Source organism: Cotesia glomerata, linkage group LG1, assembly GCF_020080835.1.
Source record: "Cotesia glomerata isolate CgM1 linkage group LG1, MPM_Cglom_v2.3, whole genome shotgun sequence".
Taxonomy (NCBI): domain Eukaryota; kingdom Metazoa; phylum Arthropoda; class Insecta; order Hymenoptera; family Braconidae; genus Cotesia; species Cotesia glomerata.
In genome coordinates this window covers 10814984-10840661 of record NC_058158.1, presented here as the reverse complement: position 1 = coordinate 10840661, position 25678 = coordinate 10814984, and the positions used below count along the sequence as shown (strand labels likewise).

General features: G+C 25.4%; 3 protein-coding genes across 3 annotated transcripts; 1 reads left to right on the top strand and 2 right to left on the bottom strand.

Moving 5' to 3' along the window:
• Nucleotides 1-888: 888 nt before the first annotated feature.
• Nucleotides 889-11003, bottom strand: LOC123265898 (solute carrier family 46 member 3-like). The gene is made up of 6 exons (XM_044729865.1): nt 9572-11003; nt 4832-4933; nt 2825-2962; nt 2670-2753; nt 1445-1601; nt 889-1216 (listed from the first exon to the last, which is right to left on the bottom strand). Exons 1-6 carry the CDS (start codon nt 10524-10526, stop codon nt 988-990), a joined length of 1665 nt encoding a protein of 554 aa, XP_044585800.1. The 5' UTR covers nt 10527-11003; the 3' UTR covers nt 889-987.
• Nucleotides 11004-16846: 5843 nt separating this feature from the next.
• LOC123262915 lies at nt 16847-20467 on the bottom strand. Its single transcript, XM_044725411.1, has 3 exons — nt 20336-20467; nt 17330-17529; nt 16847-17187 (listed from the first exon to the last, which is right to left on the bottom strand). The coding sequence occupies exons 1-3, from the start codon at nt 20340-20342 to the stop codon at nt 16957-16959; spliced, it is 438 nt and encodes a 145-aa protein (XP_044581346.1). The 5' UTR covers nt 20343-20467; the 3' UTR covers nt 16847-16956.
• A 492-nt stretch (nt 20468-20959) lies between these two features.
• On the top strand, nt 20960-24845 carry LOC123274983 (DDB1- and CUL4-associated factor 13). Its single transcript, XM_044742825.1, has 6 exons — nt 20960-21157; nt 21939-22336; nt 22402-22718; nt 23742-24042; nt 24132-24295; nt 24666-24845. Exons 1-6 carry the CDS (start codon nt 21088-21090, stop codon nt 24751-24753), a joined length of 1338 nt encoding a protein of 445 aa, XP_044598760.1. The 5' UTR covers nt 20960-21087; the 3' UTR covers nt 24754-24845.
• Nucleotides 24846-25678: the final 833 nt, after the last annotated feature.

Below are 25678 nucleotides of genomic sequence, written 5' to 3'. Positions count from 1 at the left end.
TAAAAAATATTGAAATTTCTTCACTGCAAATTTTACTAATTCAATTTCAATATTAATTTATAATTTCTTCATTAATTTTCAATATGACAAATTAAAAAATGACATCTGAGACTTTGTATACATTTATTAATTTGTTTTTTTTTTTAATTTAATTTTTATTATTCTCTAACTTTAAAAATTTATTAAAAAAAATTTTTGAATTCTTTATTTATTTTATTTTTTAATTAAATAATTTTATAAAAGAAATCTTCTAAAAAATTAAATGTTTTTTTAATAAATTTCTAAATTATTTAAAAAATTTCAAAATCAACTTAAAATTTTATAATTAATAATATTAAAAAAAAAAATAATTAAATAAATAAAACATAAATTATTCAAAGTAATTTTATTTAATTTATAATAATACATGAGTACATAGATCATCAATAGAACTTATATAATAAAGTCTCATTAATTATATAAGACTATATCACAAAAAATATTTTTCAATGATCAATTAATTTCTAAACTTACAATAAAATTAATTAATAACAATAATATTTATATTTAAAATATTATTACACTATAATGAAAATATTTTCTATCTACAAATTGGTAAAAAATTTAAATCATCAATGTTACAATTATATTAGTAAACATTAACATTATATTATAGTAATAATACTGATAACATTTAATCAATTTACACTTAACTGATCTTCATTCATCTTTAATAACTTAAGTACCAAAATATATTTGTATACATTCGTAATTTACACTTTTTTATTTTTAAAACTGCATTAAATTTTTTTTTTTAGGTAAATATTAATTAAATTAAATTGTTTTTATTTGCGTTAAAAAATATAATTTTTTTGCTGCTATAATTAAAAAAAATTTTTAAATAAACAATTTAAACCAGTCATAAATATTTGTGATGTTTTTTTGGTGTAAAATATTAAAATGAAATTTAAAAAATAAAAAAAAGTGACTAAAAAAATTTAGTAAATTTTATAAATGCTCGGAGAGAAAATTAGGATTATCAATACCATTGACAGCAGCTTCAATGTGCTTATCGGAATTAGCCATTGAAATTTTCCTATGAAAATCTTTATTGTTATCGCTATTAATAATCATCTTAATCCCCTTATCACCCAATTCTTCAACTTTAGTAAACTTCTCCTTCCTCATTTCGAGCTCCATCAGCGCCCGATCCCTTCTGCTCTCAAAGTACAGCCACCTACACACAGTAACATGTTAATAAATAGTTACAAGCTAGCATATCAAGCGCGCTATCACTAATTCATCTCAATCAAACTAGTGGGGGGTAATTTAACAGTAATAAAATATGTGTCACGTTCAATAAAATTTAGTTTAATCAATATCGCTTCATTTGCCGTCGATATCTCAATTATTTATATTTATTTAACTTTTTTTTTATTGAAATTTATTTAAGAAGAATACTTACAAAAATGATATTACAGCGGGGATCGTTAAAGCGCCTCCAAGTAAAAAAAATGTTCCTGGTAATGTGTCCATCGTTGCTGCATACACTGAACTATAAATTGGTCCGTATACTAGAGGCATCAGTGATTCACAAACTCCGAATAAAGAATTTACTTTACCTAAAAATTTTAATTTTTCATTAATTATTTTCATTTTTTAATTTAAAAGAAGAAATAAATTAAATAAAATTAAAATTTCTTCTTTTTGGGTTTTAATAAAATTTTATTACCAAAAATTTAAGTTTTTAATTAATTATTTTAATTTTTAAATTTAAAAGAAGAAACGTAATAAATAAAATTAATATTTCTTCTTTTTGGATTTTTATAAATTTTTTTTTACTAAAAATTAAAATTTTTAATTATTTTAATGTTCAAATTAAAAAAAAAAAAATTAAATTAAAATAATGTTTCTTCTTTTTGAATTTTAATTAATTGTTTTAATTTATTAATTATTCAAATTTTTAAATTTAAAGAAGAAATAAATTAAATAAAATTAATATTTTTTCTTTTTGGATTTTAATAAAAATTTTTTATTCACTGCTTTAATTTTTAATTAATTATTTTAATTTTTAAATTTAAAAGAAGAAAAAAATTAAATAAAATTAATGTTTATTTTTTTTTTTTGGATTTTAATAAATTTTTTTATCAAAAATTAAAATTTTTTAATTAATTATTTTAATGTTTAAATTAAAAAAAAAAATTAAATAAAAATAGTATTTCTTCTTTTTAGATTTTATTAAATTTTTTTATCAAAAATTAAAGTTTTTAATTAATTGTTTCAATTTATTAATTTTTAATTAATTAATTTAATTTTTAAATTTAAAAGAAGAAAAAAATTAAATTTATTTTTTTTTAGGTTCTAATAAATTTGTTTTCCCAAAAATTAGCGGCTTTATAAAAAGATCAAATAAATTAAAAAAAGATATTGAGTAGAGAAGAATAAAAAAAAATAAAAGAAGCTTTTAGTAGTAAATAAATCTAAATTGAAATAGAATTAAATAATTATATTAGATTAAGTTAGATAGAATTTGAACGGATGAAAAAATTTTACCGCCGGATATTTGATAATTGTGTTTAAGAGGGCCAGTCCAAAAATTGACCTCGAGGAATTTATTTTCAACAAACTAAATTAACTGTAAATAAAATTTACAATGCAATAGGATAGACTAATAGAGATAGTAAACTTACCAAGCTCGTCTGTTGGGACTAATTTTGAAGCTATGGACCGCATTGCAATGAATGATGTTCCATTTATTATTTCTACCAGCGGAGCTATTACAATTTTATTATTTATTAATATTTTATTTTACTTGTTATAATAATTAATTTAATTCATTAATTACCTAAATAAATGACCCAGTCTTCAGCGGCAAAGGCGTAAACGAAACTCGCCAAAATTTTGCTCATGCAACTCATTACTCCGACAAGCGCGTCGTCTATTTTTAAAAAATGAATGAATATTCCCACAGACATCATTGTACCTGAAATAATTTATTTTTATTAATTAAAATCTTCTAAATTAAATTAAATAAAAAAATTCAAGTTCAAAGTCGCTTCAAATTTTTTTATAGTCAACCGGAAAAGCCAGCATCCGCTGATTAGCAATCAATAAAAAGTAAAATTGAATATAAAGTACATAAAAGTGTATTGTATTACATCTATTACATATTACATGATTCTTCAGACTCAACAATGTGTGTAATTTGTGATTGAATTTAAATGGTACAATTCACAATAAATCACAGAGTAAATTTATTATGCACAATAGGATAAGTCAAACATATACATATCTCTTTAAAAAAAAAAAAAAAAATAAATAAATAAATATATATATATATATATATATATATATATATATATATATATATATATATATATATATATAAAAAGCAAGACACTAATCATTTGTTATATAACTTGATAGCTCTCGTCCGTCACAATAATATTTTTAAAAGTAATGAACGATTATTTATTAAGGATAAATAAATAATTAAGATGAATTAACTAGCCGCAAGTTTAAATAATTATTTATGAGCAATAAATTTTAATTAAATCACAATATTTACATAATGATAATAAATCATGGATTGATAGGATTTAAATAATGACATAAGAGAGAAAGTTGTTGAATCAATTCTCATCTTGCTGTATTATGCATTATGTTTTTATTGAATTATTAAGGTCGATCCTCTTCATCATTCGCATATTTAATTAGATATTATGATAATATTTAACTATTATTATGATTAATTTTTTTTATTTCTTCTTTAAAAGTCGTTTTATTAAAATAAAATTTCAATTATATTATTATTAACTATTTTTTTTATTTCTTCTTTGAAAATCCTTTTTTTTTTAAAATAAAATTTCAACTTTATCATCATTACTATTATTTTTATTATCTATATTATTAAGAGAATAAGCAAAATTATTGACATTTTTAAAGATATAAGCTCATCCCGGTGTTACACTCATCAAGACCTTTCATTTGAGTACCCACATCAATTTTTCATATATTTATATATATTATTATATATATGTATATATGAAAAATATATCAAAAATGCATGTTGGTACTCAAATGAAAGCTCTTGACAAGTGTAACATCGGGATGAGCTTATATCTTTAAAAAGATCAATAATTAAGAAATGACCTTGTATCTCGTGAACTATTGACATTTTTAAAGATATAAGCTCACCCCGATGTTACATTCATCAAGACCTTTCGTTTAAGTACCCACATCATTTTTTCATATATATATATATATATATATATATATATATATATATCAAATGCGTGTGGGTACTCAAATGAAAGCTCTTGATGAGTGTAACGCCGGGATGAGCTTACATCTTTCAAATTGTCAATAATTAAGAAATGACCTTATATCTTGTGAACTATTGACATTTTTAAAGATATAAGCTCATCCCGGTGTTACAATCATCAATACCTTTCATTTGAGTATCCACATCATTTTTTCATATATTTATATATATTATATATATGTATATATGAAAAATATATCAAAAATGCATGTTGGTACTCAAATGAAAGCTCTTGATGAGTGTAACGTCGGGATGAGCTTATATTTTTAAAAACATCAATAGTTAAAAAAGTACAGTGCAATTTAACAAAAGTCATTATTTAATTAAGCAAAATTTTATTTATTTATAGTTCACATAGTGACTGCAAGGTTGCTAGTTATTATTATTATTACTTAAAATAATTTTCTTTATTTCTTCTTTGAAAATCATTTTTTAAAAATAAAATTTCAACTCTATTATTATTATTGTTGTTGTTGTTTTTTTCATAATATTTATTAATTATTTGATAATAAAAATAAAAATTCTTACCAATTAAATTAGTGAGCATGGAGTAAGTGTAGAACATGCTGAATTCAAGTTCATTCCAGTTGAATCGGTAACGCGTGAAGAGATACATCACAGCCATCTCTCCTGCAAAAAAAAATAAATCATTATCGCAATTGTTAGTTCTGGAGAAAAAATAAATGTTGACTTTAGAATTTCGAGTCGGTAATATTTATTAAAGTGATTGTTAATCTATTATTACGATAGCATTATGTAAGAATAGCAGGTTGCACAACAAGTTCATTTATCAGTACCATCCATTTAGTAGTTTCCGCATAAGCTCAACGGTCTTTATCGAATTATGCTCTCTATACCTTTCCATGTCTTAAGTTTTTAAACCTCTTTACATACTTTAGATCTAACATACATACATATAAATTTATATATTTATGTGACGTTTCATTGCTGCCCCACGTGCTTTGATTTTTAAATTCCGCTAATATAATTGTAATTACTGGTGACTATTGAGAAGAATATACCGACTAACAGACTAAACGCCAGGAAATATATTACAAACATAAATACAGCGCTTTGGTAATTTTATTGTGAAAGGATCAGGTGTATCCTTGAATTTTGCAGGACAAATTAACATAAATGCTAATAGAATTTATTTTTTTATTAATTATACTTAACTTTGGCCTCAATTTTTATATAACTTTATTTAAGAAGATTATTTAATTAATTTAAGAAAAAAATTTTTTATTTGTTATTTTTGTTCAATACTTTGCAGACTTTTCATTTTTTTTAGGTAATAAAAAGCCAATTTATAAAATTATATAATTTTAGATTGTAAAATAAAATTAACTAACTTGAAGCAAAGAAATTAAAAATAGATTTTTAAATTATTAAAGAATAATTTACAAATAAAAAATTAACTATTGTAGTAAAAAAAAACTAATTTTTTTTACAATTATTTCTTTAGAAATTTTCTAATAATATTTTACTACAAATTTATATTGCAAAAAAAAGAAATATTAAAAATTAACTGTCCAATTTTACAATAATTTCAATTTTTTAGATTTTTCTTAGAATGAAAAATTTTAAACTTTGATTAAAAATTTTATTTAGATAAAGAAGATATTTAAAAATAAATTTATAGAAAAAAATATCAGAGTATTTACTTTAAATACTAAAAAAATGAAATTAAAAGATTTAGAAGCTTTGAAATTTTGTTACAACTTCAAAAAAATTAATTTTTATTTGAAATAAAGCCAAAGTAAAGGAAGAAAATTTGAATAAAAAATAATAATATATAAAGCGAAGGAAAATTTTATTTATAATATATCATCCGTCTACTTTTGTCATTCTAGCGCTTCTGTCTCGAAAGATGAGAATTATTATCACGAGATCTAATCTAAACTCATAATTACTTCCTAGTGTTTCTATAAACCGCTTCTATATTCTTCCGAAGGAGAAGAAGATTAGAAAAGTTATTTATTTTTATTTCTACAATTGTTAATTAATTTACGCTATCAAATTGCCTGTAATTGCCGAATTAATAATAATTAAATAGAATTTTTTATTATTAGAGCGTCTTGCAAAAAAAAGATGGAATAACATTGAATAAAATCTCGTGGCTCGTTTCTTTGCAATCTAATCCATGACCTTCCCACTAAATTAACGATACCAAGGTTTAGAGAAAACGGACATGAATAATTTGATAATTGTATAACAAACTTGTCTGAATTTTTTATTTTTTAATTAAATAAAATTCTAATTATAATAAATAATAATAATAATTATCTACATTATTAAGAGAATAAGAAAAATTTTGTGTCCTGGATAGTCAATTTATTATGATAAGTATTTAGGCTGCATTCAAAAATTTTCTATCTCTAGATACATAATTAAGAAATGACCTTGTATCTTGAGAACTATTGACATTTTTAAAGATATAAGCTCATTCTGGTGTTACAGTCATCGAGACCTTTCATTTGAGTACCCACATCGATTTTTCATATATTTATATATATTATATATATATATGTATATATGAAAAATATATCAAAAATGCATGTGGGTACTCAAATGAAAGCTCTTGATGAGTATAACATCGGGATGAGCTTATATCTCTAAAATATATATTATATATATGTATATATGAAAAATATATCAATAATGCATGTGGGTACTCAAATGAAAGCTCTTGATGAGTATAACATCGGGATGAGCTTATATCTCTAAAATATATATTATATATATGTATATATGAAAAATATATCAAAAATGCATGTGGGTACTCAAATGAAAGCTCTTGATGAGTGTAACGTCAGGATGAGCTTATATCTTTAAAAACGTCAATAGTTAACTAAGTAAAGTACAATTTAACAAAAGTAATCATTTAATAAAGCAAAATTTTATTTATTTATAGTTCACAAGACGGCAGTCACATAGTGCTAGTTTAGGTATTAATAAAAAATTGTTTTGGTACTTTTTTTTTTTATTTTTATCAGCCTCGTTAATAAGCAATTTTTTTCAGACAATTTTATGTAACAAAAACAAAGCAAAAAAATAATTTTCTCTTTTGCGGTCAAAGATCTTCGGGGGGTTTGCATTCTATATAATAATATTACAGCTGTTAGAGCCCCGAGTTGGCGTAAATTATCGAGGATAGTTGATAGTATGGAGTATAAAGAGTGTACCCTTGGTTGTAGTTGCAGAAATGAATAACAGTGATTGAATATAAGATCTCACAATTTCATCTCATTACATGTGTTTTGTATAGTAGTGGGCATGTTACGTTGCTCAGATGAAAGCTACACGCCGGATAGGAAGGTATTGAGCGTAAACACCATGCATAGAGCTTCAATATAAATATAAACATAACAGAGAAAATATAAGACTGCAAGTACTGCAAGAGATATTATCCGAGTTATATTAGCGCTACAGCATCTGGGTGATACCAATGGGTAGTTCGGTCAGATGCGAGGAGAGCTACAACCAACCTGTCGTCGATTCAAACAACTTTCTTTAAAGATTACCTCTTGCTTTTTATTTTATTTCCAGTTTCATAGAATCAAACTTAACAGAAAGATGCTAAGGATAATATTAACATTAACATTATATTACCTATAGTGTCATGATGAAATCTTATCATGCAATTGGCATTGGAATAATGCCGCTTACTTAGAATATAAAATGTCACTTATATTTCGTAATTATTGTTTGTTAATAATCCTTTTTAAACGCTCGTCCTTTTATTTCAAGAATATCAAGATTAAATTTAATACGTTTGCAAGTGATTGTGTTTACTTTTGTTTGTTTATTTATAGGTGGGAAAATTCAGTCACTGTGTGAATTAATTATATGTAAAAAATATTTTTTTTAATTAAAATATTTTTATAATTATGGAATATTTAATTTTTAAAGAAAAAAATTTTTTTTGAAAAATTCAGTCACTTTGTGAATAAATTATGAATAAAAAATATTTTTTTTAATTAAAAAAATACTTTTATAATTTTTTAATTTTTAATTTTTAAAGAAGAAAAATTTTTTTTCGAGTGAATTTTTAATTTCAAAGTGCAAAAATGAATTTTTACTGTTTTTTTTTTTAATTATTTTTATTTATAATTTTATTTTATTTTAATCACTGTGTGAATAAATTATAAGTAAAAAAAATTTTTTTAATTAAAATAATTTTATAATTTTTGAATTTTTAATTTTTAAAGAAGAAAAAAATTTTTTTGAGTAAATTTTTAATTTTATAGTGCGAAAATGAATTTTTACTGTTTTTTAATTAAAATTCTATTATAAATTTAATGTAAAGTATTTTATAAATTTTTATTTTTGAAAAAATTTAAAAAATTATATTTCTTCTTTATTTTTAGACAAAAATAAAATTTTGTTAATTTTTATTAAAAAATAAATTTATTTTGAAGAAGAATAAGTAAAAAAATTTAAATCAAGGTTTGTTTGATCCAAAATTTAATTAAAAAAATTTTTAAATATATGCTAACAAAATTTTCGTTATTTTCTTAATAATAAACATGAAAATATATTATTTTAAAATCATAATGATCATTAAAAAAAGTGTAATTTTGTTATAATTAAAAACAAAAATTCTAAAGGATTGTAAATGAGTGGAATTAATAAAAAACAAAATTTAATTTAGACAGTAATAAATAAAAGGTATTGACATTTAAAAAAAAAAACATATTTATATTATGCATCTCTGATAAATCATACAAGCTGGAAATAAATATTAATCGCTCGATATGTTAATGAAATATTATTACAAGTTTAAAATGTTATTTATTCTCAAGCATTCAAATTTAAATAAAATTAATTCACTAATTTATTGGAAAGTTCAACAGCCAGGAATATTATTTTGATCAGTGCTTGATTAATAAAATTATATAAAAAAATTAAAACGAGAAAGTACCACCGAAATTTCTTTGACCTTAAAATAATCAAACTAAATAATTTAATAAGTGAAATTAAAAAAAAAAATGAAAATTAAGTTAGCTAACATTAAAAAATTAAAAAAAAAAATTTTTAATTTGTAAAAAACTTGAAAAACTATAAGTGCAATTTTTAAATAATTTTTTTTTTAGTTAAAATTTAACAAATAAAAAAGTTTGAAATATCGGCTAACTTTAGTATTATAAAAAATGAAAATTTTTAAAAAACTACAAGTGAAATTTTCAAATAATTTTTTTAATTATAATTAAGTAAATAAAAAAGTATTTATTTACAGCTATTTTTAGTAAAATAAAAAAAACTCACCATACATAGGCCCGACCACAACCATGACAACAATCATCAAAACACAAATCCTCTTCTGTCTATTATTCGCGTCCTCTTTAAACGCGACCCTAAAAGTCTCAGAAATGTGCCGGAAGGCAAAAAAGTCAGCGACACTTCTGCAAAGCGACATTTTCTCGGCAGAGTTTTCCGGCTTGGGACTGGGCGGCCGGGGAGCCTCCTTAACCATCACGAGCCCATAGATAAAACTGATAACATAGCACACAGTAGAAATAGCAAAGACCCCATAGAACCCGATCTTCATATAAAGAATCCCCGAAAGGGACATCCCAATGGGAATCCCAACAGATAGGAAAACATTAACAGTGCCAATCCTGAGCGTCCTGGACTCGACCGTAGTGATGTCCCCGACGTAGCTGAAGACGGCCATGAGCATGGTGAACCATCCTCCAGTGACCGCCGGCCAGAAGGCCTCGGCGAGGGCAGCAGCCTCCATGGGCAGCTCGTAGAACCAGTAAGTACACGCGAGGAGGCTGACGCTGGTGAGGAACTCCCCGACGATCGGCAGGAGCATGCAGGGCTTCCTGTGGCCGGTCCTGTCGCTCCAGGCCCCGAGGAAGAGGATCAGCAGGCTCGGGAGTCCGCTTTGAAGGGCCAGCTTCCAGGTTTGCATCCCCGCGACCAGTTGCTGGACCTGGGCCTCCTCTTTTTTGTAGACAGAGGTGTTCCTCGCGGCCAGGGCCGAGCAGACGTCGTCGGAGTAGCCCAGGTTGACTCTGCAGGCCTTCTCCAGGTTCAGATTTTGCGTCGCGAGGGAGGCAAGGACACTCGGCATTATGTAACACGCGACCATCGGCTCCACTGTTATGTTGCTGAAGAGAAAGTTGCACTTTTGCCTGACGCTCATCGACTTCCAAGTCAGCACTTCCTCCGTCAGCGACTTCTGCTGCTCCTTGGTCACGTTGTTGTTAGTCATCTTACTAACAACTGCTCTGTCTGGTTGGTCGGAAGGAGGCGGATTGGTCTCAAGGCACTTGAACAATTTTGACAAAAAATTTCAGTCCTTAACTGGAGAAAGACTTGACTGGTAGTGCTCCTGGAGCTTTAACAGTGATCTCGACTTGGGCACTTGGACACTACTGGTTACTGCCGGTGGGATTGCCCGGACGCTGTCTACCGGAGTCTGCTTCTACTTCTCTTGCTCGTCCCGTACAACACCGTACCGTGGCATATTGTGCATTGCGTGTTACAGGTCTCCCTCGGCCCCTCTTCCTCGCACTTACCCAGAGCTCTCCCTCTCAGATCGACGGTACTCACTACTCCCTACTTGCCTATGTTCTTCACATCGCACACTGATCACTCATCTGCTGTGGAGAGGCTAGTTGCTAGTTGCTGGTTGCTAGTTATGCCTAGAGTCCATCCACCTAGCACTTGTTAGTATTTCTTCTCTACACTGTAAAAAAAGCGGTGTTAAAAATGGACATTTTAACACCGTTAAAATAAAATAACACCGGCGTAACTTTTCCGGTGTTAAAATACCGGTGTTAAATCGGTGTAAAACGAAGTAATACCAGTGTAAAAGAGGAGTAACCATTCTATTTAAAATATCAAGATTATAAAATCTATAAAGCATAATAAAATTTAGTTTTTAAATTAAAAAAATAAATAGAAAATATATTAAAGTAGTATTCATTACACTGGCCCACAAAAAAAAAGTGGCCTGTACTTTTAACCAGACCTATCTTTATGTATTTTGACGCGCTAAATCCGAATCTGAAGTTAGTTTTGCCCGTACGCCCTCAAAATTATGAGTAAAATGTAAAAAAAAAAAAAAACCCAAAAAAAAGCAAAAAATTGCGAAAAACTGCAGTCACAGCGATGAATAAATTTTTATGAACCCAGATCAAGTATGATTTTCATGTACGTCAATTTACTGAATCTAAATCTAAACGTTAAGTAGCCCCTTGATCCGTCAAAATTTTTAAAAATTCCAAAAAACCGAAAAAAAGGCAAGAAATCATGAAAAATCGAAATTATTGAGATGAAAAAAGTTTTTTTGGAGTCAGATTGAGTATGATTTTTATGTACTTTGTTCCACTGAATTTGAATCTGAAATTTTCTTGACCTATTGACGTTTTAAAATTAAAAAAAAATCGAGAAAATTGCAGTTTTAAATATGAGAAAAAATCTATTAATCACGATTGTTAATGACTCAGGTGCATTTTAATGGATGAAATATCATCTTAGATTTGAAATATTCACAAAATTTTAAAATCTATAAAAAATGAAGTATAAGTAGAATGAAGAGAACGATGACTGCAGTTTTTCGAAATTTTTTGCCTTTTTTGGGGTTTTTTGCATTTTACTCATAATTTAGAGGTTGTGCGGGCAAAACTGACTTCAGATTCGGATTCAGCTCGTCAAAATACATAAAGAAAGATAGGTAGGTCCGGTCAAAAGTACAGACCACTTTTTTTTTGTGGGCCGGTGTAATTTTCATGATTTTTACTGAAATAAACAAAATTGTGCCTATAAAAGTTAAGAAAAAAATGTATGACATAAAAAAATATAAAAAGTCTATGAGTACCATCCAGAACAAATTTTAATTTCGGTTTGTAGTTATTTAAATTGTTACCTATGTAATACAGATTTTGTTTAAAAATTATACAATTGACCGCTTTGAACTTACCCCGGTTTTTTTTACAGTGTAGAAACACCTTTTTTTGGTTTAGTCTTCTTAGTCAGAGTTGGCCTTCCTACTGTCAATTCTAATCTAGATTCCGGGCTTTTATAGCTGAGTAATTGATAAAAGTCGGGGAAAATATTTTTTTAAGACTTTTGGTGGGAGAAAAATATTTTTCCTTTCTTTAAAATTTTAAAAATTGAAAATAAAATTTATTTTTTTTTTTTTACAATTAAATTGTCTTTTACTTTCAGGACAATTTTTTTTATTTAAAATTTTTTAAGGTTTTATTTTATTAAATAATTTATTCTATTTAATTTACAATTTTTTTAAATTTAAAATTATTTAAGGTTTTATTTTATTAAATAATTTATACTATTTATTGAAAATAATTTATTTATTATTATCAATATTTGAGAAAGGAACAAATTGTTTTTATTTTAAAATTAATAACATAGCAAGAAATTTTTTTTTTCATTTTTTTTTATTTTAAAAATAAAAAATAAAATTGAATTTTTTTAATACACTTCAAAAAATTGTTGCTTACTTTCTAGATATTTTTTTAAATATTAAAAATTTTTTAAGGTTCTATTTTATTAAATAATTTATGCTATTTATTGGAAAAAATTAATTTATTATTATCAATATTTAAAAAAGAAAAAAATTGTTTTTATTTTAAAATTAATAACATAAGAAATTTTTTTTTATTTTAAAAATTAAAAATAAAATGGACTTTTTTTAAAACACTTAAAAAATTGTCTTTTACTTTCTTTTTTTTTTTTAATTTGAATTTTTTTTAAGTTCTATTTTATTAAATAATTTTTACAATTTATTTTAAAAAACTAATTTATTAAAATGGAAAGTTATGAAAAGGAATTTTTTTTATTAAATTAATTTTAAGTTTAAAAATTTGTAGAATTAATAAAAATAAATAAATTATTGATAAAAAATTTTATTTCTTCTTTATTAAAAAAAAAATTATAAATATTTTTAATTAAACAACTTTCTGGATCATTTCCTGTAAATAAAAAATTTTCAAGGTTTCTATGATCTTAAATACTTATTACTATCTGTATCTAAAAAAAACAAATCTTAAATTTTATTTACAATTTAATTATACAAACAAACAGCTTAAAAGTAAGTTGCGTGATGTGACAACAATTCAAGGTAATTGTCAAATTTTATTACCAAAAATAATTTTCAAGCAGCCACTACGTTTCATGTTTAGCTACGTAGTTGAGCGAATAGAAATATTAATAGAATAAAAACTACGGAGAAAAAGGTGATTTATATTACTTAAGATTGGAAATAATTTAAAATACAATGCAATGATAAAATAAAATAAAATAAAATTAGATTAAATAATGCGGGATGAGATATTGTATGTAAGGTCATTGTAGGAAGTAAACAGGTTCTTTGAAGTTCACACAGTAGTGTAGATGTCAGGTGAATGTTTTATTTACTTACATTACATACTTTCCCATCGTCTAAAGGGAGAAGAAATTCTTGTTGCGTCATCGATAGTTTCTCGTTTTATCTTCTCGATATAAATTCACTTTTTATATCAACAATTTGAGTAAAATATTTTTTTTTCCGAGAATTAATAAGCTTAATTAATCAGCATGACTACTTTTATTACCTTTTTTTATTTTATTTTATTCTTCGGATGTTAATATTGGTGTAATTACTGTAATTGAAGAAGAAGATATACTCAATGCGAAGATTATACACAAAAAAAAATAAACTTCAATCAAAAGAAAAATTTATTTATTTATTTATTTGAATGCCAATCGGTATAATACAACAATTAGTATTTATTTTTTAAATTATAAAATATAAAATTGTAAATTTTTTAATTCTAAAATTTTGGCTCGAAAATTGTACAGAAATTTATTTGGTGGTGCCTAGAAAAAATTAATTTTTTTCTATTAAATTAAATCAATATTTTTTAAGAGTTTAATTGTCTAAAATTAAGTCAAAAAATTCTTGAATTAAGTAAAATTTATTTAAATCAAGTAAAATTTCTTAGTTTAAAAATTTTTTTACCCAAATTAAGAAGCTAATTTTTTAAAAAATTATTTATTTGATTCAAGTAAATTTTTTGGTAATTATTTTTGGCCAAATTTAGATGAAAAATTAACATTTTTTATTTTTTTTTTATTTTGCTTGTTTTTACGGCGCATTTATGATAAAAAAAAATAAAGATTTCGATAGATTTTTTGCCTTCAAAAGTTGGAAAAAATTCTGGCTTTTATGTTTTTGGATAAAATTTCTAATTTATCTTTTTTTGATGTTTATAATATATTTTTTTATTTTTTAAATACATAAAAAAGAACAATTTTTTAAAAAAATTTGTTAAAATTGTAATAATCAACTTTTTTCTTTAAATTGTTCATTTTTTTAATGTATTTTTCAAAAAAGAATATCAAAATTTTGTTAAAAATAATGAAAATTAAAATGGTGAACCCTACTTGTAAATAATTACCCGAAAAATTTTTGAATTAAGTGAAATTTATTTAAAACAAGAAAAATTTATTAGTTTAAAAATTTTCTACTCAAATCAAGAAGTCAATTTTTTTAAAAATTATTTACTGGATAAAAGCAAATTTTTTTTTCTGTGTACAGATCCAAAAGGTAATTAAAATAAATTGAGTAAATAAATAAAAAATTTAAAATTTAAAATCAGTGAAAGAGGGAAACAAAAACGTGAAGAGCGAACCCCGGGACAGGTTTGGCAGGATGAGACAAATATAAATAACCTTTGGAAGACACGTTCAACGAACCCTCTGAATTTTGGTCTTAAATAAAATTAACGTCTCCGTAATTTATGATTTAATTACTTGGAAGTTTGGATAAAAAAAAAACGGTATCGAAAAACAGAGGCTGGAACAAATAAACTTTTAGTTCATGGTGAATTTCACAGTTGAATAGATAGCGAAAACATTGTTCGTCTCACTTTCATGGATAGAGCCTTGGATCTTTCACCTTCGGAATGTAGGAAGCACCGTTGTCCGGTGGTTACTTAGTTTATCCTTTATTTCGCTCTTTCTTCGCCATTATTATCCTCATCATCCTCCGCGTCATCACCTTCATCGGCGTTATCATCACAATCATCTTCTCTCCGCTTACATCCAGAAGCAGCATCAACCTCCGCACCGGCAATCCAGCAATAGCACTTGATAAGTTTACTACTTGGACTATTCTAGCGCTCTTTCTACGTTATACACATCTCCTTCTCGTCCGGCCTCCATCAAAACATTAATTTAAGTGTTAACAATGATAGATGACACATAACAACAATGTCCCAGTGTATTTATACTCTTGACCTTGAATTGGTGGAGGAATAACAGGTTTAATTCTTAATTTTATCAATTATTCTTTTAATGGATTGTTATTTGGAATTAATTATAAGCAATGTTTCTTCTTTGTTGTAAAAAATCAATAAAATTATAAATTAATGAAATTTTGTATTTTTTAATTGATGACTTCATTTTTATAATTAAAAAAAGGAAAAATTTTATTTTTATCATTTTAATAGACCTTTAAATATTTACTTTTTAATTTAATAAGTAATTCTTTACTATAGAAAAGCTAATTTAATATTGAGATAAAAATATTAATAATAATTAATAAGTAGAAATTAAATTGAAAACAACAAAATTCAAAAAGAAATCTTTTTTTTGCTCAGCTATATTATTATTAAAAGTTGTGCTTTTTCATGGTTTCATATCATTCTCACCAATAGTCAATTTATGATGATAAGTATTGAGGCTGCATTTGAAAAATGATCTATCTCTAGAAACATAATCGAGAAATTACCGGGTATCTTGTGAACTATTGACATTTTTGAAGATATAAGCTCATCCCGATGTTACACTCATCAATACCTTTCATTTGAGTACCCACATCAAATTTAATATATTTATGTATATTATATATATGTATACATGAAAAGTATATCAAAAATGCATGTGGGTACTCAAATGAAAGCTCTTGATGAGTGTAACATCGGGATAAGCTTATATCTTTAAAAATATCAATAACGAAGAAATGACCTTGTATCTCGTGAACTATTGACATTTTTAAAGATATTATCTCATCCCGATGTTATACTCATCAAGACCTTTCATTTGAGTACCCACATCATTTTTTCATATATTTATATATATGTATATATAAAAAATATATCAAAAATGCAAGTAGGTACTCAAATGAAAGCTCTTGATGAGTGTGACATTGGGATGAGCTTACATCTTTAAAAATATCGATAATTAAGAAATGACCTTGTATCTCGTGAACTATTAAAATTTTTAAAGATATAAGCTCATCCCGATGTTACACTCGTCAAGACCTTTCATTTGAGTACCCACATCAATTTTTCATATATTTATATATATTATATATATATGTATATATGACAAATATATGAAAATGCATGTGGGTACTCAAATGAAAGCTCTTGATGAGTGTAACATCGAAATGAGCTTATATCTTTAAAAATATCAATATTTAAAAAAGTACAGTGCAATTCAACAAAAGCCATTATTTAATAAAACAAAATTTTATTTATTTAAAGTTCACAAGTTTATTCAAAATAAATTTCTAAAAATAAATTTAAAGGAAGAAAATTTAAAAAATATTTATTTAAATAATTTCGAGCTCGACTAACAATAAAAATTGACAAATTTCGTTCTTTTAAAAAAGACTTGCGTCTATTAAGCTCTCAATGATTAACAAGAATTTCATAGTCTCTAAAAGACAATTCCTCGCCATCAAACGGAATATAAAGACATCCGTGGCTGGGTTGAATTTTGCCAACAGTTTGCGCGCCATTGTGGAGAACACGACCTACGTAAAGAGGTTCTCCTTCAGAGGTTTGTCCCCCTACAACAGCACCCTCAGGAATGACTCCATTGCTCGTGAATTCCCACGCAAATTCTCCTTGACAAAGTACCTGGAAAGCAAAAAGTTATTCATTCCACTACAATAAAATAACAAATCTTATCTTATTATCGTCGCGAATTATCGCTATCTTGCTATCGATATTTAATTAAAAAAAAAAAAAAAAAAAAAATATAGATATGAAATAAAATTACTTCAAATTCATGTTTTGTATGCTCTTCGCCGGCGTGACAAACGTATGCGGCCTGTTTGTCTGGGATTACTTTAGCTGGAACTGTGTCTCCATTATGGTATGCGCGACCAATGTAGATTGGACTACCATCAACGTCTTTACCTCCTTTAACAGCCGTCTCCGGAAGTGGTTGACCCACATGTCGTGACACCCATCTGTAAGCTGATTTAAATATTCTTTGATATTTTTCTTTTCTTATATTTTATAATATTTTATATTATATTTTATACCAAAAAGGTTATTTTTATCGCTGGTCAATTTATCGCACTGATTTTTTAAGACCCTTCCGCTCAATAAAATACCCAGGTTTTAAATTTTTTATTATACTTTCGAATTATAAAGCCCGTTAGTTGTCATTTGCAATAAAGAAAATTTTTTTTTATTTTTTTATTTAATATTTTATTTTTTGCGGCTTAAATTCAGGATTGGACTTTAATTTTTTGTTTAAAAATCTAAATTAAAAATTTTAATCTAAAAATCTTAATAAAATACACGGAAAGAACAAGATGACACTGGATATAATCCCAGATTATACTCAGTGATATCTGTGATGAAAAAAAATTTTAGATAGCTAAAAAAAAATCCAGATTATACTGCGTGATATCTGGATTATACTCATTGTTATCTGGATTATACTGGCTACTATTTGAAATTTTTTTTCACTCAATATAATCTGGGATTATATACACTTGTCATCTTGTCTTTTCCGTGTATTTTAATTAAAAAATTTAAATAAAATATTTTAATCTAAAAATTGAGATAGAAAATTTTTATCAAAAAATTTTTTGAATATTTTAATTAATTTTTAATATTTTTTTTTAATGATAAAAAAAAAAGTTATATCATTTTTATAACTCTATTTTATATTTTTAAGATTGCTCAATGATTGTAAAACTATCATCTTAATTAAATTAAAGATAGCGACTTTACGTAAGTGATGATAATTTTTTTAAATAACGAACTGGAGCCTCGTGCCAATTGGTCATAAATTTTTCGTCAAGGTTTTTTTTTCACTATCAGTGACAAGTTTTTACGGCTGTTAATTATTTACGTGAAAATAAAATATAACTGTTTAATGAATCGTAATTAAAATAAAGCGCTAGAGTTAAATTTTGTTAAGAAAATTTCTTTATTATTAATATCGTGATGAAGATATCGCGTGACTAATGCAAAAAAGGCGCATAGCTACAGGTTAGTAGGGATCCATGCTAAAAGGGCGCATTAAAAAAATTTTTTTTTGTCATTCTTCTTGAAATCACTCGAAACACAAAGATCTATAAAAAAAAAATTCGAGTATACTAAAGCTAAAAGGGCGTAACTCAAGACGTGCGGCCTTTTAGCTTTTAGAAAAGTAGTGCCTAAAGCTAAAAGGGCACATAAAAAAATTTAAGTTTTTATAAAAAATTTTGATAAATAGCTTCACAAAACATAAAATGAAAAAGTTTTATGAATAAAAAAAAAATTTCTTTTAGCCGGTCCTTACACGGAAAGAACAAGATGACACTGGGTATCATCCTAGATTATACTCAGTATTATCTGTGGTGAAAAAAAATTTCAGATAGTAGCTAGAAAAATCCAGATTATACTGCGTGATATCTGGATTATACTCATTGTAATCTGGATTATACTAACTACTATCTGACATTTTTTTGTACTCAGTATAATCCGGGATGATATCCAGTGTCATCTTGTTCTTTTCGCGTACGATTGCAACTTTATACTTCTCTTCTAGACAAAGAAGAATTTTGAAAAAAAACGCTCTGCTACGTAATAGATTTTTTAATTATTTATTTCGTATAGCAGGGTGTTTTTTTCAAAATTCTCATTTGTTTAAAAGAAAAACATAAAATTTCAATAGCTTTATAATCATGAATGCACCGAGGATAGTACCGATTCTTGCAGTGAATGGGATTGAAATAATTTTCAAATAAAAAATAAATTAATACAATCACGCATATTTTGCAATTTTTTAAAAATATTTTTAATTGTAATTTTAAAAAAAAGTTTGGAAAATCCAAAAGTGCACGACTCATAATGATCATTTAATTATGAAATTTAAAAAAAAAAAAAAAAACTTAAGTCGTTCAAAATTAATTGCCGAAAAAACAGCTGTAGTAGGAAGGTACTGCACAAGTGCCCCTGGTGGAATAAAATGTACATAATATCTATTGATATAGATATAGATATATCACCATCCATGTTAATTTTACATGGATATATATAGATATACAGTCTTGTAGTTTTCCTTTTTTTTTAATTGTAATTAAACGACACCGAATTAATTAACCATTCACATTCAGTGACCGACAATCGTCGATTAGAATTTAAAAAAAAAAAATTTAACTCAAATAATTGATTTTTTCACAAGTTACAGTGTTTCCGGGGTTTGATACATGACGGACAGGAAAATTTTTTGACCTATTTTGATGTTTTTTTCCGTTTCTATTGCAGTAAATCAATTTTTAGAAAGTATGGAATTAATCTCCATTAAATTATCTCGACAATAGTATGCAAAATATCTTGATTCAGTGAACTAACAAGGCTGTAATACTAAAAATAGTTGCTAAAATGAGGCGAAAAAAATTTTTCGATCGTAAAGCACTCTCTGATGCTTCGCATCATGAGTCGTGCAAGAATGTATGTTGAGTTAGAATACGCCTCTTTCGTGTGAATCTACCGTTTTTTTTTTTTTTTTAATTTTTAGGCTAAAAATGAGCATTTTAATGAATTATTTAGAAAAATAATTTATAAGCCCTTTTAGGTCATGAAATTTTCAAATTCCTAAAGCTAAAAGGGCGCATAATTAGAGACATACGCCCTTTTAGTTTTAGGACATCAATGCTTGATTTTTCGACGAAGAATATGTCAACTAATCGATTGGTGATAAAAAAAAAAATTATGCGCCCTTTTTGCATTAGTCACGCGAAATAAATGTTGAGGATTTTGGATGGAATAAATAGAATTTTACCTGGCATTTTGATCAGACTCACTGCGCGTAGAAGCAAAACACTAAATGGTTATCTTTTTTAGCACTCTTAATAAGAATCTGCACTATCTTATCGCAATATTTACTCAGTCTGTTCAAATGTCCAATTTCCCAGAAACACCTATTTCTTGGTCGGATAATTGATGTCACCTTCTAAAATTAATTAGATTTAATCATTTTTATCGCTTTTTACTTGAATTATTTTAATTTAATTTCTGTGAAAAAATTGCAAAGATAATTTATGTCAAAAGTTAAAAATTTTCATTTTTTTTAATATATTTATACTTATATAAATAAATAAAAAATAATTATATGAGTAATACTTGATTTTTATTGCAATTATCAAAAAGATAAGTTTACAAAATGACTAATGATTTGTACAGTGTTTTAATTAAAAATTATTATTAAATTAAATTAATTATTAAAAAGAAAATTAATAAAGCATCAGTTATTAAATTACTTAACAAATAATTAATTAAATATTTTTATTTGCTTCAAATTAATATTCAAATTTTTTATATTTTAAATTTTGGCGCCTTTATTGACAAGTAGCGCCATTTTTAAATTTTCTTCCGCAGTTGCGCAGTTTGCCGCTAGAAGGCGTGTCTGTGTTATCATTTAATGTTGACATTTTTTAAAGCACATGGCTAGTGTACATATTTGCTCCAAGTAATTGAAATTGAATTTAATTAGTAATTATTAGTGATTTTATTAGTTTATAAATAAATGTCAAGATGAAAGTGAAAACATTGACCAGAAATCCTGATGAATATTTAAGAGAAACAAAAAGAGATCTTCATAAACGTAAGTTGTATTTAATATAACCTAAAATTTTCAAGTTTATTATAAAAAATAAATTAAAATCAGCTGATCTGAACATTTTTAATTTTTTTAATAAATAAATTATAATTTTTTAAGTATTTTTCAAAAATCAGCAAACATCTGACAGTTTTTTTTAATTTTATTACAAATCACATAAATTTTATGAAAATTAATTTAGCAGATATTTAATAATTTTTAGAATTTTTTTAACAAATAAATTATGGCAGAAAAAATAAAAAAAAAAAATTGACATGTAGAAATTTTAAAAAATAAAAAATGCAATTTTTTAAAAATAATTTTTTGGAACAAATTTTTTTGATAAATAAAATTAAAAAATTGATAAGTGACTGCTAACTTTGATGTCATATAAATTTTTTATTGATTTGCATTGGTAATTTTTTTTTTTTTAATAATTTAGTTGTAAAAAATATAAAAAATTGACAGATAAATATAAAAAATTTCTCCACGTGGAATTTTCTTTGCAAAAATTTATTAAAAAAATATAATCAATTAAATTGTCAGCTGTCAGATAAAATTAATTCTTATCATTTAAAAATTTGACAATATTTATTTAATTTTTTTCAGATAACATTAAAGTTATTTAGTAAACAAATTTTTTCTGAAAAATTATTTTTAAAAAATTGCATTTATAATTTTTTTAAATTTCTACTTGTCAATATTTTTTTCTTATTATTTTTGCCACAATTTATTTATTAAAAAGAAATTATTAAATATCTGCTAAATTAATTATAATATTTTTCAGAACCGAGAAATTATGATCCATCCTTGCACCCCTACGAAGCCGCTCGTGAGTACACGCGAGCTCTTAACGCGACAAAACTAGAGCGAGTGTTTGCAAAACCGTTCGTCGGAAACTTAGACGGACACAAAGACGGCGTGTCAAGTGTCTGTAATCATCCAAAATATTTATCAGTTTATTTAAGCGGAGCTTGTGACGGAGAAGTAAAGATCTGGAACTTGCCAACGCGAACATGCCAGCGGACAATTTTAGCCCACGATGGGGAAGTAAAAGGCATTACTTTCGCCAGCGATAAAGAACATTTCATTACGGTTGGTAATGACAAGTCCATCAAGACATGGAAGTACTCCAAGTCTGAAGAAGAAGAAGCAGATGAGCCTACCAACACAATTTTCAGCAGAGTGAGTTCTCTTATTTTTTTTTTTTAAATAAAATTATAAATTAATATTGAAAAAAATTGTTTCAGAAAATTATAACAGGAATCACTCATCACCGAAACAAACCTCTGTACGCAACTTGCGGAGAAATTTGTCAATTATGGGAAGAAACGAGGAACGAACCTGTGAAATCATTCCAATGGGGAATTGATGGCTTGTTGGATGTTAAATTCAATCAAGTACAGACGAATTTACTTGCTGCGTGTTCCAGCGATCGCAGTGTTATTCTGTACGACACGCGAGACGTAGGACCCATGAGAAAAGTTGTTATGAAACTGAAAACCAATCAACTTGCTTGGAACCCCATGGAAGCTTTCACATTCACTTGTGCGAATGAAGATTACAAGTACGTAGCTTTTAATTACTCTCATAGTGTTACATATTTAGCTTTATATTAGTTTAGAACAAGCTTGTAAATTTAAGATCAGGTTAACTAAAGGAGAAACTTTCAAATATTTAATATGTGTCATATTTCTTATAATTTATTTAAAAAAAAAAATTTATTTAATTATTCTTGAGCAGTGTCTTAATTATTAAGTTAATCAAGATATTTTGTTAGTGTGATTAAGTAAACTTGATCTATAATAATCTGTATTATTCGGAGAATATTTAGGTTGCATTCGAAAATGCTTTATCTCTAGGTACATAATTAGGAAATGACCTTATATCTTGTGAACTATTGACATTTTTAAAGATATAAGCTCATCCCGATGTTATACTCATCAAGACCTTTTATTTGAGTACCCACATCGATTTTTCATATATTTCATATATATATATATATATATATATATATATATATATGCATATATATATATATATATATATATATATATATAATATATCAAAAATACATGTGGGTACTCAAATGAAAGTACTTGATGACTGTAACATCGGGATGACCTTATATCTTAAAAAATGTCAATAATTAAGAAATTACATTGTATCTTGTGAACTATTGACATTTTTAAAGATATAAGCTCATCCTGACATTACACTTATCGAGACCTTTCATTTGAGTATCCACATCAATTTTTCATATATTTTATATATTTATATATATGTAAATATAAAAAATATATCAAAAATGCATGTGGGTACTCAAATAAAAGCTCTTAATGGGTGTAACATCAGGATGAGATTATATCTTTAAAAATGTCAATAGTTAAGAAAATACAGTACAATTTAACAAAAGCCATAATGGAAAAAAACAAAATTTTATTTATTTATAGTTCACAAGTCATGGCAGTCACATAGTGACTGCAAGGTTGCTAGTTTTTTTCAATAACATTTTATTTTTATGTTTAAAAAAAAATAATTAGATATTTTTAAGAAATAATATTTTATAATAAAAATATTAAAATTACAGTTTGTATACATTCGACACTCGTCATTTAAAATCACCGATAAATGTACACCAGGACCACACCAGCGCAGTTGATACAGTTGACTATTCACCAACTGGTCGAGAATTCGTATCAGGTAGTCACGATAAATCAATTCGCATATATGAAGTCAATAAAGGACACGCTCGTGATATTTATCACACAAAACGAATGCAGAAATTGAAATGTGTCTCCTGGTCTCTCGACAATAAATATATTATTAGTGGTAGTGATGAAACTAATATCCGGGTATGGAAAGCTCGAGCCTCGGAAAAATTGGGAGTGGTAATTCATAAAGCTCTATTATTTATAATTTAATTATTTTATGTTCGTTAAATCAGATTTGTAATGCTCATTTGTGATTTATTTAACAGCTGAAGCCTAGGGAAAGGATGGCTTTGAATTATAGTTCTGCGTTGATTAATAAATTCGCAGCGCATCCACAAATTCGTAGGATTGCGCGTCATAGACAAATACCTAAACATATTTATAATGCGCAGGCTGAATTACGGACTATTCGGGAGAAGCAGAAGAAAAAGTTTGTATTTTACAATTTTAAAATTATTTTCATTTATAAAAAAAACTTTTTTTTTATTTTTTAAAAAATGTATTTTTAATCTTTTTTTAAAAATTGTATTTTTAATTATTTTTTAAAAAATGTATTTTTAATCTTTTTTTAAAAATTGTATTTTTAATTATTTTTAAAAAAATGTATTTTTAATCATTTTTAAAAAATTGTATTTTTAATTATTTTTTAAAAAATGTATTTTTAATCATTTTTCAAAAAATGTATTCTTAATCATTTTTTAAAAATTATATTTTTAAAAAATGTATACTTAAAAATGCATAAAAAAATTTATTTTTAAAAAATCTTAAAAAAAATTCATTAAAAAAATTTATTTTTGCAGAGAATCAAATCGTCGTGCTCATTCACGTCCTGGATCTGTTCCATTTGTATCAGAGAGATCGAAGCATGTTGTCCGAGAAGAAACATAAGTTTAAAAAAAATTTTTTTTTTTTTTTATAAATAATCAATAAAAAAAAAATTAATTCGTAATAAATAATTTTATTATTGAAATTATACAACATATTACCATGATAATTTTTTTTTTCAAATTTCGTCAACACACAAACTTTAAAGCGATTAATTAGGTGTATTTTTCTTTAATTTTTTATTTTTAAGATAATCTGCAGTACTTACTCATCACAAATTTTAAATAGTTACTTGTAGTGCTAATTTACAATTAAATTCAATTTTCAGCGATACATTTTACTTTTATTACAATTAAAGTTAAACATTTACTGACCGAAAATAATAGGATTTATAATTTGTAATTTATTTGAACAAGTATCGCTTGATCTATACGTACAGATTGATATATATTTAAATTATCGTGATAATTTAATTAGAGATACGATAGAGATAGTCTGGCGTATAAAAGCGTATGATCCGCCCCTTGTTTATGCTTACATCATTTATTTCTTCATACAATATTTATTTTCGAATATAAACTATTCACACAACTTCTGTACAAGACTAGGTTTCAATAAATCAATCGAAATTTTTTTTTTCACATTTTTATCGATACAAAAAAAATATCAAAGCTTTAAATTTAATATTTATACTTTCTCTTTCATGATAATACAATAAAAAAAAAAATTAATTAATTAATTAATTAAATAAATGACAATGTTCAACAATAATTATAATTTATATACATATAAACACATTTACATTAATTTATTTTATAATAAGACATTTTTATCGAAACCACATTAATTAAATATCGTGGTAATTTTTTTATTTTCATTTTCGGTCACTAAAATTATTTATTATCGAATGGCAGTGACTGACGCAAAAAATTTAGGATAAAATAAAATTTATAAATTCATTTGACTTAAAAATACAATCACGTATTTT